This window comes from Branchiostoma belcheri, unplaced genomic scaffold (assembly GCF_001625305.1).
Source record: "Branchiostoma belcheri isolate BF01 breed outbred unplaced genomic scaffold, Haploidv18h27 scaffold89, whole genome shotgun sequence".
Lineage (NCBI taxonomy): Eukaryota > Metazoa > Chordata > Leptocardii > Amphioxiformes > Branchiostomatidae > Branchiostoma > Branchiostoma belcheri.
Genome location: NW_017804564.1, coordinates 238,617 through 254,005, shown reverse-complemented (window position 1 = coordinate 254,005; position 15,389 = coordinate 238,617). Strand labels below are relative to the sequence as shown.

The 15,389-nt window shown below is 40.5% G+C and overlaps 2 protein-coding genes across 2 annotated transcripts in view; both read right to left on the bottom strand.

Annotated features, from left to right (window-relative positions):
• LOC109487503 (activated CDC42 kinase 1-like) overlaps positions 1-10,324 on the bottom strand; it is a 64,311-nt gene extending 53,987 nt beyond the window's left edge. Inside the window, exon 1 of the mRNA XM_019791495.1 lies at positions 10,255-10,324. The gene's annotated coding sequence lies outside the window, so the exon portion shown is untranslated. The remainder of the gene's footprint in view (positions 1-10,254) is intronic.
• Positions 10,325-10,696: 372 nt separating this feature from the next.
• On the bottom strand, positions 10,697-14,019 carry LOC109487463 (beta-galactoside alpha-2,6-sialyltransferase 2-like). The gene is made up of 4 exons (XM_019791453.1): positions 13,942-14,019; positions 12,398-12,957; positions 11,462-11,890; positions 10,697-10,947 (listed from the first exon to the last, which is right to left on the bottom strand). Exons 2-4 carry the CDS (start codon positions 12,894-12,896, stop codon positions 10,697-10,699), a joined length of 1,179 nt encoding a protein of 392 aa, XP_019647012.1. The 5' UTR covers positions 12,897-12,957; positions 13,942-14,019.
• Between the last annotated feature and the right edge of the window lie 1,370 nt (positions 14,020-15,389).

Below are 15,389 nucleotides of genomic sequence, written 5' to 3'. Positions count from 1 at the left end.
ATATATATATATATATACTTATATCATATATAATTATATAGATATTTATATATATATTATTTTTCAAATCAAGACTTACATGTATATAATCCCTTATTATCAAAATGCATAACCAATACCAACAAAACAGCAAGCAATTTGCAACTACTTCTGTTATTCACAAAGCAACCAACCAACTCACTAACAAACACACATTGGTGAGAACAAAACCCTCCTGCCAAGTTAACTCCACGGAGGTCACAAATCTGAGCTCCATGGAGTAATATCCGATCGCCCCTGTAGGATATTCTGGCACAATATCAGTTGTCTCAGCTGCCAAATTAAATCACCACATGTTACACTTTACTGAATGACTGTCTCGTAGTCAAAATATTAGCTTTAGCTTTAATGTAACATAAAGCAAGGATCCTTGTTCCAGTTTTATAAGCATTTTAGCCAGTAAAAGTCTAAGTGGAGTCTGAATAGTTTCCCATGTGTATACAGTATTCAGCCATGCGAACTGAATATGACCTCTGTATGACCCCTCTCAGGTGATCACGAACGACCTTTGGCCTCCTTTCCGTTCACACCATACTAATCAATGACAAACAATAGAGTTTGATCCACCAAACCCAAACCTTACAAGTTACATGCTACAGTATACAATCAAATGTGTACTAGGGACCACCTCTGTATAAGGACTACAACAAATGCTGGCCACTTTTAGGTGGTTTGTTTTATTCTATTCACATATAGATTTGTGAGCATTGGACAGAAAGCACGTAAGGATCCTTTGCTCATGAAACATAAAAACATAAATACTATGTTGGGGTAGCGAATACAAAACTTATAGTGGACATAAAATGAAAATGGCTGGTGCACCAATAGAACCCATAATGTTAATGTGATACAGCAAACCTTCCATTTGCCACATTGACTTAAACTAATTAGTTAAAGTAAGTGCCCAACTACACTTCACTACTGTCTGTGGCCCTTTTTTGGAGTCCCTTGAGTGTTAATTACGTACAGACTGGTTTGTTTGACTGTACTTGTAGACATTACCTCACCTGTGACTCTCTCCACACCTTGCCACCTACACACCTGCCCACCTGTCTGTCTGTCAGGATCACCTGTTCACACCTGAGCACTTCTGACTCATCGCGAATCACCTCAAATCACCTCAACACCTATAGAACCACTGACAGGGCGAAATTTGATACTGGCTGGGTCTTCTAAAAAGTGGAACAAGAAAACCTTGGGAAGACATTAAAATGCTTCAGAACATTAAGAAATACACCAGAAAATAAACTGGAGAGCAAAATTAAAAGAAGAAAAGCTGAACAAAGAAATAGACTAAAATCTGTCTCAGTATGTTGCTAGCTCTTCTGTTCAGGGTTGACCTACACATGACCTTTCACCTCTCTGACACACTCAAAAACTAAAAATTCAACTCAGTCTTTGAGCTCTACATGATTTAAAGAACTGTAAATCTAAAAGTAACTATCAAGTGCTTTTTCCTTCCAACTATATTTTTCCAGCCTAGTACTGCAGAAATTATTTCATTCGCAAGAAACTAAACTGTCAGAAACCTTTGTTGTTGTCTTGATAGAGTTCGTAGAATCTCCTGAAGAAAAATAATCCAGCCAGAATGATCTGTTTGCCTATGACAGGGTTATCGGTGTGTCTGTCTCTCACACAAACTCTAGCACATGGCAGCACCAACCAAATCATAACACAGACGACCCACAGTGACCCCACAGATGGTAAGGGGGGGGGGGGGAAGGGCCAGTGGGCTTCGATTGTCTTTGCCAAAGACATGTGTTATGTGTAAGCATTGGCTGGTTAGTGATATGATTCAATTAATTGGTTGATGGGTGGGTGAGTGGATGAAGGAAAGAAAAAGGAATGGTAGACAGAGGAAGGAAGGAAGGTAGGACGGAAGGATGAAAGGTAGAAAGGAAGGAAGAAAGAAGGAAGGAAGGAAGGAAGGAAGGAAGGAAGGAAGGAAGGAAGGAAGGAAAGGAGGGAAGGAAGGAAAGGAGGGAAGGAAAGGAAAGGATGAATGGATGGAATGTTGGTTGATGATTGGTTTTTGAATTTTTTCAAGGGTTGTAAGAAGTCCACCAAGGGGCTTTCTTTCAAATTGCAGCTTTCCGGTACTTTCATATTCATATTGCAGCTAAGAAAGATGTACATGCCTGCAGAGACAATTATATATCTTTTCTTTAAGAATTGAAGTGCACATTATCCACGTGCTATCTGGTTTTCTTTATAACCAAGCGGCTAAAGTACAGTGACTGCCGATAAATTTTTTGGCAGGGAGAAAAGATAAATATTTACACGTTCTCTCATGGCATTGTTTTAGTCTTGGGTCTTGACACTCAGATTTTACTGTCTGGCAAGGAGTCAGAAAAATGTCCTTGCCAAATGCCCTGTCAACTAGCTATGTGCTAGCAATGCAATCACATCATTAAAATGAGTAGAAAAACTCCTAACAATCAACCATATGAGCAAAATTGACTACTGAAATAGTCTATAGATTACATGTACATGTACATCACAGTACAAATGTATATTGGTTATTTTAAACTTAACCAATGAAACTACAGAACTGTGACAATGTTTTGTTATACCCCTTTTGTGATTTTCACAATTTCCAGGCAGCAATTGGACTTAAACATGCTCTAAATACAGCAGTCCTTAAACATCTGTTCAAATGCTGATACTGAATGAAATAAATCCTCTTGCAACTTCAGGACCAGTAATTATTTAGTAAATCCAAGAACAAAGTTACCTTAAATAAAAGTTTACACATTGAAGGAACCCTAAGTATATGAAGACAAATTTAAGAACCTCACACTCTCCAAATCCATGTAGTACCCAATGATTTGATCTTTGATCTAAGAAAGAAAACAAAAAAAAATTGCCAACTTACTTTTTGCTCTGGCTTTCAGTTTTCTCTCTCGACTCTTGACTTTCCCAAATCGGCCCAGAAGACACTTAAACATTTTTACCTGTGCTACAGTCTCCTACCCAACTGTCTATCCACTAAGAAGACAGTCCCAGTTTTCTGAACCGTAGTCTGACTCTGACTCTGGGAGAATTCAGGCTGTAAGTCTGTGTCTGGTAGCCAGGTTTGTTTTATTTGGCAAGTCCGGAGTTCCTGGGATTTTTTCAGGACCAGACACACAATTCACCCAGCCGCATTCCTCCGGGTATCGCTGGTTATAGTTGGTGGTGAACTTTGTCGTGGGTAATTGGAAACATTCAGTTAAATCACAACAAAGACACCTCCCAATGGAACACTGGGCCGTATCAGCCGAGTTGTTCGTTTTGAGTTTATTTGAAAAAATATTATCATTAGCATTATTGTTTCACAAAAATGAGAGAGATATTGTAAAAAAAAGCTATAAAATTGAGTATGGTTTCAAAAACTGTAAAAAAGACAACTTTTTACACAATAATTTGTTAAAACTGCTTTTCAATTGTAACCCTCAACACATCCCCTGACTTTGCCAGCAAAAATTTCTAGGGGAAAACCCTTGCACTTCACCATTTGCAGCCTAGTAGTCTACTTATTTTCATCATAAGTTAAATTTTGAGTCGATGATGACCCCGACTACAGTTACAAAATGTACATTCTGATCTTATTAGCAAAGATATTCCCTAATCATTTTTCAGCTCCAAATATACTTAGCCACATTTCCAGACAGCTAGCTCACCATACCAATATGCAGCCATGTGGTCACCACAAGAAATATACATGTACAGCTCAGGGGGAATGTAGGGAAGGAAGCTGGCAAACCGCCATGTACAGTAAAATAACGAAACTTTGCAATGGTTTTATATTATGGTAGGAGGTAATATAAATTGAAGTTTTTACACTGTTTTAAATTCGTGGTTGAAACATTTCTGTAGTATAGTTTTCAAAAGTACAGGGAAGACATACATGTATTTGCATTGTCGTGAATTTGCTGTAGAGCGGTCAAAACATTTAATAAAACCATTGCAAAAATTCCATGATTTACAGTGTAGAACATGAAAGGTAACGACCTCCTAAGACTGGTGTGTTGAGCGATGTTTGACTTGTAGTTTAACCTAAGGGATTTGAGGATAGGAGAGAGATATAGAGAAGCTCTCTGCTTATGATATGGAGGGTCTGTATGGGGGATTTGAGGATAGGAGAGAGGTATAGAGAAGCTTTCTGCTCTGATAAGGAGGGTCTGTATGGGGGATCATGGCAATGCCTTGAGGTAAATTCAGGAGGGCCAGCAATGCTTAACGGTAAATTAACATGTTCCTTCAAAAGGCGTGGGATTGTTCTTTTGTATATTATCAGCGCCAATCAACACTTTAGCAAAGGTAAAAGTTCTGTAAGCTTGGTGTCAAACACATAGTGTCAAAAAGAAAATACAGTGAGTCAGACTCAAATTCCACCTTTTTTGTCCCCATACCTCTTACTATCACATCAATTTTTTTTTAAACTTCTGAGAACCAAAGACTTGAATTGGTAGCGCATTAGGATTCTACAGGAAGTCGGTGTATACTTCGATAGAACACTTTCCAGTAGACTACACAAGAATTCTACCAGGAAACATAATATGAGTAATCCAGGAAAACCCATAGTGAATCATGCTGTCCATGTGACAGAACAACCGCAAGGTCTGGCACATCCTGACTGGCAGGAAAACATCACACACATCCACACATCCTTTCTAGGAACATTGGCTGAACGTACTGCATCCGTGCAAAACCCCCGATTTTCCATGTCAGATGTTTGGTCAATATTACATCACAAGTTTCACAACTTTTCCTTTTGTAAAACTAGATCTTTTCCGATGCAACATTTGAAAACTATAGATGGAAATTGTCATCCTTAGACGCATAAATACAAAACAAGACATTCTGCCAAAGTGCTATGCATGATACAATACTGGTTTTACGATGGCGCCATACGTTCTGTGCTCTGCAGACATGCTTCCGTTCTATGACGTGGGCCCAGGGGAATCTCCAAGCAGATGTTGAGAGACTGAGTGAAAAAGTGTAACATTTTCTGACTGTAGGACTTCTCAGAGTCAGACAGCCATTTAGCCTAACCATTAAACATTACAAATTCATTTATATGATCAGACTGATCAATAACTTTGAATATTTCTGAAAGATATACATTTTGTATCAATCATATCGGATAATTTTTTGTTGAATGTAAAAACACTCAACCTTGTAGAAATGGAAAATTCCATGGTAAAACAGATGTTACGCTGGTAAAAAGGCTGGTGTAGATCACATCAAAGCCTAAAATGCATTATTACCATGGCAGCCTGCAATGTTATCTAAATGTTGACCTTGTATAACTTTAATTAGGTGACCCCAGAAAAATCCCTCTACCTATTTAAACCAATAAATTTAAAAATAGGTCTTCTTTTTATTGCTAACAAGGGGGGACTTACATTTTACACCTGTACATTTGGGCACTAATTAACTCTCTGTAATTAATCATCCATACCAATGTCTTAGGTTCTCTTCTTATATGCATGTAAACTTTTATATCTAAAATAACCAGACTTTGTTCATCATTTACTATTCTTTCACATTTGTACTATCTACGATACCTGAACGTCTCTAAAATTCTTCCGACATTCTGCCTTCATAATAAAATCTAGTGCTTAATTAAATGAGCTTTTCTTTTGAAAGTAAAAAGGCAAAAAAGGCGTATCCTACCTCGCCCATGCACGCACACACGCAGTGCCCCTGTCGTCACATCTTCCCTGTCGTTTCTTACAACCCAACGAGAAAATGAGCGCCAAATGGCCCCTCTCGCGTCGTGGAAACATCCTGCTCGGTCACGAATACCAAGTTCCAGCCCCATTACCCTCCCATTTCGCCTGGCCAGTTTTCCCTAAATCCTCTCAAAATTATCACTAAAAATTGTCCACTTTACACCCGAATCGTAAAACGTCACCTACAAGCTCAAACCGAATGATCAAATTAGGAAGCCAGCAACATCGGAAAAAGATAGTCTATAAACGAAGCTACTTATTACTTTTATGACTTGAGAAATATTTTTAAAGACGGCAGAAATTTGGTTGATACGGTATGTTACAGATGGGCTGTAGGGCTGAATGGAACATTTCCATTTAAATGAGGGGTAATTTCTGCTGCATGATTGGCCGTAGGGCTTTCCTACACACGTACGGCTTTTGCCCTAGAATCACCTATCGGAAAAAATGTAGAGGACATCCTACTACAAGTCTCTAAGTCTTCATTTTATTTAACTTCTAGTTTGTTAGTTTGTTGTCATCATTCAAGGACCTATGAGTTCATAACGCCAGGGACAGGCAAATACAAATATTATTCTATACATACAGTTAGCATGTTATTTATCACCAGCGTAAAATAGCCTGTTGACAGTGAAACAAATTTCACAACAAAAAAAGAATTAGATGCAGTTTAAAAGTAAGCTGCTAGGGGGTAAAAAACAGCAAATTTCTTGAGAGGATCATTTTAAGACATTGTCAACAGAAGGTCAAGTTTGTGTGTTGGCCTGAGAAATAATAGTCAGCTCCTAGCAGCTTGCCTTTGAACTGCAGATGACTTTCTCTTGCCAACTTCACAGTCAACAGCTTGTAACTAAAGGGCCCATTGAAATGGTATTGTTAGTTTTGTGTGGTTAAGTTATAAATAGGTACACATGTACCAACAGTTTTGTGTTCCTTTTGTTTACATTCTTAGGAAGTGAAGAAATGTCTAACTGAAACAGAGATGGAAAAATCTCTTTGAACTTCAGTCTGTATTTGTTTCAAAAATAGCATGATCAAAAATAGCAGGGATAACACTAGTAACAGTAGTATGTATGACTCATTTCAGAGAAAGTAGTTACAACAGAGGTCATGTCCTTGAATTATTTGTTTTAGTTAGGCAACCTTGGAATTTGGAAGGACACATCAGAAAAAGCTACTTTTAACTTTTACCCAAATGCGTTAAGGTATATCTTTGTGTCAAAAACTAGTTTAACAGATAAACACACGCAAACAGTTCACAACAAAGCTCTTTAGTAACTGTTTTTGAGATAACAAACATACAGACACAAATAAATGCACACAAACATACAGTACATGTACATGAACATGAACATAAATAAATATTCTTGATATTCTTGAATGTACTCATTGAACATAACTACTTACACTCAAGTTACAAAGTCCCACCCAAACCCCAGTGAGCTATTTCTGACACAAGTCTGGTTGACAGTTAACAAAAGGGTGGCATTCCACAAACACCTGACCTTTGGTCCAGGGACAAGGGTAGCTAGCCACTTGACCACAAAATAAGGATGAGACAATGACTAACCCTAGTCACACCCTCCACACCCATGCCACACCTACATATGTATAGAGATACATAGTATTACACACCCTACATTTGTACATACTGGCAATGTATGTAAGTAAGGTTAGGTACCAATGTTCAACTCTTTTGATATTCAAACTTAATAATAATAATATCACTTCTGGTCATTATAACAATGTACTGTAATTATCATGATCTTCTTTCCAACCCTCAAAAATGAGTTAGGTAGAAAAAAGTATACTTTCTGTAATACCACAGTTACCTCACTCAGTCTAAGGGCGTTTGTCTTTCCGTGTGTCTGTTTGTGTGTTTGTTTGCTTGTGTTTACTGAAGTCATTTCCACATGGTAGGCACGTGAGAGACACAGACAGGAAGTTAGGCCAAAGGTCCCAGAAAAGGTTATCTCCTTTCCTGCTTACAAAGTTACACTCGTGTCTGACTGTCTGTTGAGCCAGTGGGAAAAAACAGACAGAATCAGAGAGAAATTCACAATACCGGTAATGGATAAAACAAGAAATTCACAAAACACCTGAGAAAAGTAAAAGTAACAGCCATCAGTAGCAGAAGTGAGGACCTCCCACCTAACCAAGTGTTTTGCTAAATGATAGGTTTACATACTAGGTTTGTAATGAGGCATTCCCAGACAAGTGAGCTATCAGTCACTATTATTACATGTTGTATTGACATGTGAGTTATTGGTACCACATGGCTCTACAAATTTGTACAATGTGTTTCAGAACTTTCTGAGTATAACCATGTGACTCATAGAAAGACCACATGACAGTTAGTTGTATACTGTATTACAGTGTATTTGCAGTAACATCAGTGTAGACAGTGAGATATCACTAGTATCAGTCAGTGTTTACAAGTGTTGTCATGTGAGTTATTGGTACCACATGTCTCTACAAATTAGTACAGTGTGTTTCTTTTCCAAGACATATCATATACTACTGAGTGTAACCATGTGACTCATACTCATAGACCGCATGACAGTCAGTTGTATACTGTACTATATACAGTAACGCCCAAAGCAGTTACTCAATCAAAATCATATCCAGTTGCTTGAGTAACTGTTTTAGGCATATCTTATTACCTGCATGTCTAACCTCCATCCATGTGTATACAGTAATACTTGTGTGCCTTATTACTTGCACGCAGCTACATACACTTACATACAACAGCTGGGTGGAACATTTGTTACCACGGGCAACCAGGATTCACAGTAGAATTTTTCAGTGTAGGGGTCAGGTACAGAAGGCCAACTAATATGTGGAGCACAAGACACACATGGGGTGCACTGAAGACATGATCATAGAACTTAGAAGGCCCCTAGACTTTTTCATAACCCTATGACTAGTAATATGACACACTGTTTCCAGCATTTCGGGAGACAAATTTTGTGATGTTTTTCCTCTGCGACTACTTTATTTTAAAGCTACATATTCATTTCTTAAAGATTTATGAAGGGTCACAGGGTTCTCCAAAGATTTCGGAACACCCATATATGCTCAGCTGCACAAGCTAGAATTATTTCCAACTCAGTGCAGGGGTTTTTCTAAACAGTGGAATAAGGGAGCAGCTCCCTCATGTAACCAGTCAGCTCCCTCATACCAATTTTCAGATTGAACCCATGTGAGTGTTACTCTTATTAAAAAATCCCCCCTTGGTCACTTCGTTCCTTGCCATGCTTGCGATCTGCTCCCTCATGCTAAATTTTTGTAGAAAAACCCCTGCAGTGCACATAGATATCTTTTGTTAAAAGTGAAAGTGATACTAACTTATCAAATCAGTTAAGCTCACTGATCAGCTTATCTTCCACTGGTCGTGACAGAGAAGACAGATGATATGTACAGTATTTACAGATTCACTCTGCCAGAGTATTTTGATAGCTCTATTTGAATATCCCAATGAATAGTTATTTACTGAACATAAGTCTCATTTTGGTTTTCTTACCACTATATAAACAACAGCTTTCAGAATTCAGATGGAAGGTTTTTGCACTCTTTGCCCAAAAATACTGAATATTTAGAATTAGAAGTCACTTTAACGGTTGGATAGCAGTACCTCAAACTTCAAACTGCAACATGCTAGAAGCTGAAGGCTTAACATTCTGTCTTGTTAATAATTAAGTACAATAAAATTTAACTGACCAACTGAAACAAACATAGTATACAAACAGTTCTCCATATCATTTCTTCACCAATATATCTTACTGGAAATATTTGTTTTTGATGCCAAATTTCCAGTGCTAAAAAACAAAAACCACATGGCAGTGAAAAATAATAACCCAGGAGCACATACAGACAACAACAAAAGATGTAGTGACCCTTGACACAAGAGTTAACTGTCAAGTCTAGAGTTTCAGGTATTTAAATATCATGAAAACACAACACAACAGCGTGTTTTACTAAACAAAACGAACATACCTTGTTAAAAATCTGCGTGGCTCTTCGTAAAACTCTGAAGTCTTGGTAGTATGGAACGTTTTAGCGTTTTTACGCTCAAATCAAGCGAGACGAAATCTTTTTCCGGTTGAGCTAAGGGGAGGGGGGCAACGAAAAACGTCCGTACGGGATTTGAACCTAACAGAGTTAGTTCTAAGCTACTGTAAAGAATGCGGACACCACGACATCCTGGTAGTTACGTCAGGAGTTTACTGAGACAGGCCCGGGAGTTCGTCAGTTTGTTGCCATGACCAAATCAGGAAGTGGCCGCCCTGCCCTCCCCCCGAAACGTGACGACAGAAACCGCAAAACTGTCGTCTGATCCTGACATCATGACCCGCGCGTTTCCCTACCTTCTCCCTACGTCATTTCCGGATAAACAACTACCGTATCGTCTGCGGAAGCTGTGTAACACATCCACGCAGCGTGCAAGCTGAATATTCTGCACATTCTGAGACAAAAAGCGGAGATTTGGACCCACCTTTAGTGCAGCTATTCCGGGGTGCGGTTGGACAACTTCGGCCATTTTCCGTTCTGTTTCCGTCCCGGCATGCAGCACGGTCGACCTTTGACCTGCCTGATGTAAACACGCCAGACTTCGGAGTCACGTGCGTTTTCGCGCGCTTTTTTCTCCCCAAAGAAATAAAGATCGAATTGACTGAAAATCAAAACTGAAAACTTCTCATTTCTGAGAACTTTTTTTGTTGTTTTGGTGCAAGGAAAAGTTTGTTGTGTATCGTACTCCTAGGATCCTAGGTTTCCGTATTTGGTACTGGTATAAGTGTGGATCACTAGCGACATCTATCTAGTTCTTCCGTCATTGCAGTTCTGGCAACTCAAATGCTTTTCTTAATCCAGTCGTTGATTCTCACGACAAAAAATACACGCAGAATATTTCTCTCGAATACATTTTATTACATGGATCAGTGGCATTGAGTCTGTGAAAACCCCTTCAGCAGCACCACGCCCGTTTCGTTTATGTCTTTCTCAGTAGTCAGTGACAAGGTCCTGAGGTAAACCCTTTCTTGGGTGAACGAGTGCCACTTTTTTAGCCACGTCCATGTAGTAGTAGTTTGTTCATCGTAGTAATACGGGACAGTGGTGCGGTCCTTGTTGGAGGGAACGATCTCGTAGACACGGACCCAGTCGCAGAGGTGCAGCATCATCACAACACCTGCAAAACAGCACACAATTACATCCAGAACCGTCGATGTTGTATCCAGAACCAACCGCGATTTATCCAGAACCATGTTCAGGCAAATCTACGTTCTTGGATATATGTGGAGACTATCCAGAACCGTGTCTAATCGTAACCCATTCAGACATAGAACTAGATAGGCACGGTTCTGGAATCAGGATACTATGGATACAATATCCAGAACCGTGCCTGGTCCTATCCCTAACCCATTCAGGAATAGAACTAGATAGGCACGGTTCTGGATACGATAGTGACCACAAAAAATCAGTTTTCAATCCCTGACGAAAAGTAGTGGATGCTACTTGAAACGTCTAGTAGTTTACAATTAAAATCTATCCAGTTGCTTGAGTAATCGTATTTCCTTGTGTATCTCATTACCTGGATGTCTAACGCTCATCGACGGAGAACAATACCTTAGTTGCTGAAGATCGACAGAGCAATGCCAAAAAACTGTCAGATTAAAGTGATGGTGTTGAGTACAAGTTGCTACTGTAAAACGTTAACGAAACTGCCTTACCAAACATTCCCGAACTTGGACTCATATTTGCCTTGTTACACATTCTTGTAGTGATGCAGAACCGCGCCAGTTCCCACATTATGTCATTTCCGAAGTCAGGTCTCTGTATGAAATGCAAATCCCTTGTTGGATACATTTTCCTGTATTTGACCAAGTTGTTAAAAACGTGGAACTGGTCGTGTTTGGTGTCGATCTTTTCTCCTTTCACACTGATGGAGTCCATGTTCCTAACAACTATGGCTTCATGTCTGAACATGTTGCTGTTTTTGCTCCAGAAATCCTTCTTGAAGTACCGTCCCGGAATCTGTGTGTTGACGAGACGAATGTCCGTCCGGTTTCCGACGAACTGCTCGAATCCCTGCGTTGGAGCGCAGTTGAATCTCAGCACGGCATCGTGGCTGTCTGAAGGAAAAAAAAAATAGCTATCATGAAAGTTCAGCTGTGTTGGTAGTTACATGTTTAATTCACCCTTCATTGAACCGCGACGGGGGCCGACATCGTCTACAAGATATCTTTGACCCAGTGTTGACACCACACTTCAAAGAAGCCACGTGACAAGCCTCACTGGGTCAGTCTACTGAGGAAGACCATTTTTATTCGACCTAATCTCCACCAGACTCCTTTGGAGGCTGAAGATATAGTAGAAATCGGCCTCAAAAGAATGTAGCTGGCCAGAGGAGTTGGCTGGCCATAGAAGGTCCAATTTGTCTAGTAAATTCTTTAGGCCGATTTCCATTATTTATTTACACTCCAAGCAGGTTTTTAGGTGGCGAAAAGGACTAGTATCAAATTGGCCAGGCAGTATCCATTGGCCAGACCTTCTCTGGCTAATGGATACTGCCTTGCCACCAAATGTATCTGCTTTATTCAGCCTGCAAAGGAGTCTGGTGGAGACTGATTCAGACCTACCTATCTCCTTCCCGTACTTGTGAAGCCTGAGGCCGTGGCTACTACTGACGACTGCGCACGAGTTAAAGTGCACCAACTTCTCCAGACTCTCCTCCGGCAGTATGGTGGCGTTTCCATCTTTGGACGCCTGTTTTCTTGTTATAGTTGAGAACGGAACGTTCTTCTTGAGTGCACACAGCAATTCTTCTCTTAAGGTAGAAACACTGTTCATTACATCTCTTCCTGCTTTTGTTATTGTTGAGAAATTATCGTTCTTCTTCGGTGTTATTATTGAGAAATTATCGCTCTTCTTCGGTGTTATTGTTGAGAAATTATCGCTCTTCTTCGGTGTTATTGTTGAGAAATTATCGTTCTTCACTTGACGCCATATTTTCGTGGCATTGAGTGTCTTGGGTCCATAGGTAGGTGCGTACTCAGACCTGGTCATTATAGAGTAGACACAGATCGTCACACAAACACACAGTACAGTACCGAGAAACCGCAGTATCCTTTTCTCCATGATGCTTAGTATATTCCGCTGATTTTCTGTATTTTAAACTGGTCACCAACTCGCGTGAGACCTGAAAAAGATGATCAGGCTTAGTCATTTGGACAAAATAATACACACACACGTACGACGGTACGTGTAAGTAAATGATTTAAGAGTTAACTTCACGAAAAGGGATGAGGATGCTTGCCATTAAGTTCTGACATAATAGAAGCAGGTCACAGTCTTCCCATTCTATTTCTGCTTGGAGAGCTTCTATTGAATACTACCTGGCTTTGGACAGTGTCTCTGTCATAGTAACACGCTGAACTTTAGTCTTTGTCATTTACCATGATAAGATGACCCTAACTGGTCTTACAACTTTTGTGCAATGACCTGCATCACGAACAAAGGTTATCTTTTTCTACAAGCAGGATAGTGTGGTGTCAACAGCAGAGTGCTAGAATCAGAACCAAGAGGTTCCGATCGCGAGTTCGAATCCTGCCATGATGCCACCGATTTTGCGCCATAGGTAAACTAAAGGCACGTTACACGATTTTCCTTAATTCACTCAGGTGAAAATTAGAATCGTCCTCTACTCTGAGTGGCATAAAAAAGAAGCTGAAAACTTGAGTGTGCCGTCACCATGCATGAATTTCCATTACAAGATGGAATTAAAAAAAAAAAACTCTCGGCACAACTTGAGTACTTAGTACGCCGTGTGCCGAGTACCAACCAGTTAGTGCCGGCCAGTTAGTATCCAGTTGCGTTCAGGAGTTAATTGTATGGTGTCCTGTAGCCACTACCAGGCTTCGGGAGGCGACTGGAAAGAGTAAAAATCGGCCAAATAGAGAGAGAGAGCATACCGGCGGTAGAATTTACTACTAGAAAGGCAAACTCTACAGTCTCCAGAAGACCAACTCCCCTGGCATTCTATCTCTATATCTGGCCGATTTCTACTCTTTCCAGCCGCCTCCCGAAGCCTGGTAGAGGCTAGGTGTCCTGTACAAATATCTGCTTGGAGATTACGTGAAACTAGCCGGAAACAATATTGTTGAGAAACAGTAGAAAGACTCACCACCGCTTGATTGGTCGGTACTTGCGAGGCCGAATTCACCGCAGAGAACTGACTCTTTTTTTTACCAATCCTTCACCCAGCGACACTGGGACCGACGCTTAGTAAATATGGGCAGGTGGGTCAGATATATGCGGCAGGAAACCTGTACTAAACTTTTCACGACTACCAGTAAATATATCTTGGTGCTGTTCTGCGCGTTCTCTTCCGCGTTGCGTATAGAAGTGGTTGGACTACTAGCTACGCCTAATTTTGGGCTTATTTGACCTGCAAGGGGAAGTCTTATACAGATGTCTATTGCATCATGCATGCCCGGAGGCTAACTGCAAATTACAAACATAGAAGAACATTGAAACAGAGTTTAAATTAACTTAAGTCTACATGATGAAAGGTAGTTAACGTTAAATACCAGTCGTCCGTGGGTGATGACTTATATAATAAACAAGACTGGCAATGAAAACATACATTGCCATGGCGACAGTGGTTGCTGTTAGGATTATTGTTTGCATGGCACTGCCATCATTCCATGATTTTGAGGAAGACTTGGTACCTGTTAAGTCTAGACAGATACAGTGCACTCCTCCCCTGAGTGTATAGTGAACTAGCCCCGGGGTCACAGAAAGTAGGCCATCCGGGGCAGACAGGTCTTCCCAAGGCTATGGTTCGCAGGAATGTGGGCATATACTAGTAGATGTGGGTCAGAGAAATGCCTGTGGACGTTCCATTCCTGTGGACAAAATGCCTGTACCATTCCTAGAATTCCTGCGAATTGCACACAATACTGTACCATTAGGCTCCTCCCTGAGATGTCGCCAAAAAGCCGAAAGTTTGTTGTATTTTGAGAAACACAGAGAACGCGAAAAGGATTAACATGATCTGACAACTCAAGGTCGTCTATGACGCGAGTATTCATGTAAGAAACAGGAGGAGCCCGTGGGTTCGAACCCACGACCTCCCGGGCCATTCCGCTAAAAGGTCTAGACGACCCCCCGGCCGGATCAGTTGGTTGCGCCTATAACCCCCCCCCCCCCACTGTTACATTCACATTATTTGGGTGATCTCTTGTTGACAGCCACATTGCCCTAAGACTGAAACGTGGCAGCTAGTGAGACTGGTTAGGTGAGGCGAGGTGACCACTCTCACTCAGTTTAAACTTTAACCTCCCTTCTCCTACTCGGTTGGCCTGCAATGATACTCTAGCCGTTTGGTGGTGCTTTTGAACCGTGAGCCTTGGATAAACCAGGTGGAAAGGAAAAGCTTTAAAGCCGGTGTAGAAAATAATCTCAAACCAGTTTTAGCTCCCGACTTATAGAAATGTAGAAATGATCTCGATCCAGTTTTAGCCCACTGAAGAGCTAATCTCCCACTGGTCGTGACAGAGAAGACAGATGCTGTGTACAGTATTTACAGGTTCATTGTACCGTCAAAATTCGCTTAGGATAGTTCCGAGT

Excerpts from the sequence above, each read along its gene's own strand:
- LOC109487463 (XM_019791453.1), bottom strand. The coding sequence starts at position 12,896 with ATGGAGAAAAGGATACTGCGGTTTCTCGGTACTGTACTGTGTGTTTGT. Across the intron at positions 11,891-12,397 it reads CAAGTACGGGAAGGAGATAG|ACAGCCACGATGCCGTGCTG; the intron begins GTAGGTCTGAAT and ends TTTTTCCTTCAG. Across the intron at positions 10,948-11,461 it reads AGTTTCGTTAACGTTTTACA|GTGTTGTGATGATGCTGCAC; the intron begins GTAGCAACTTGT and ends GCTGTTTTGCAG.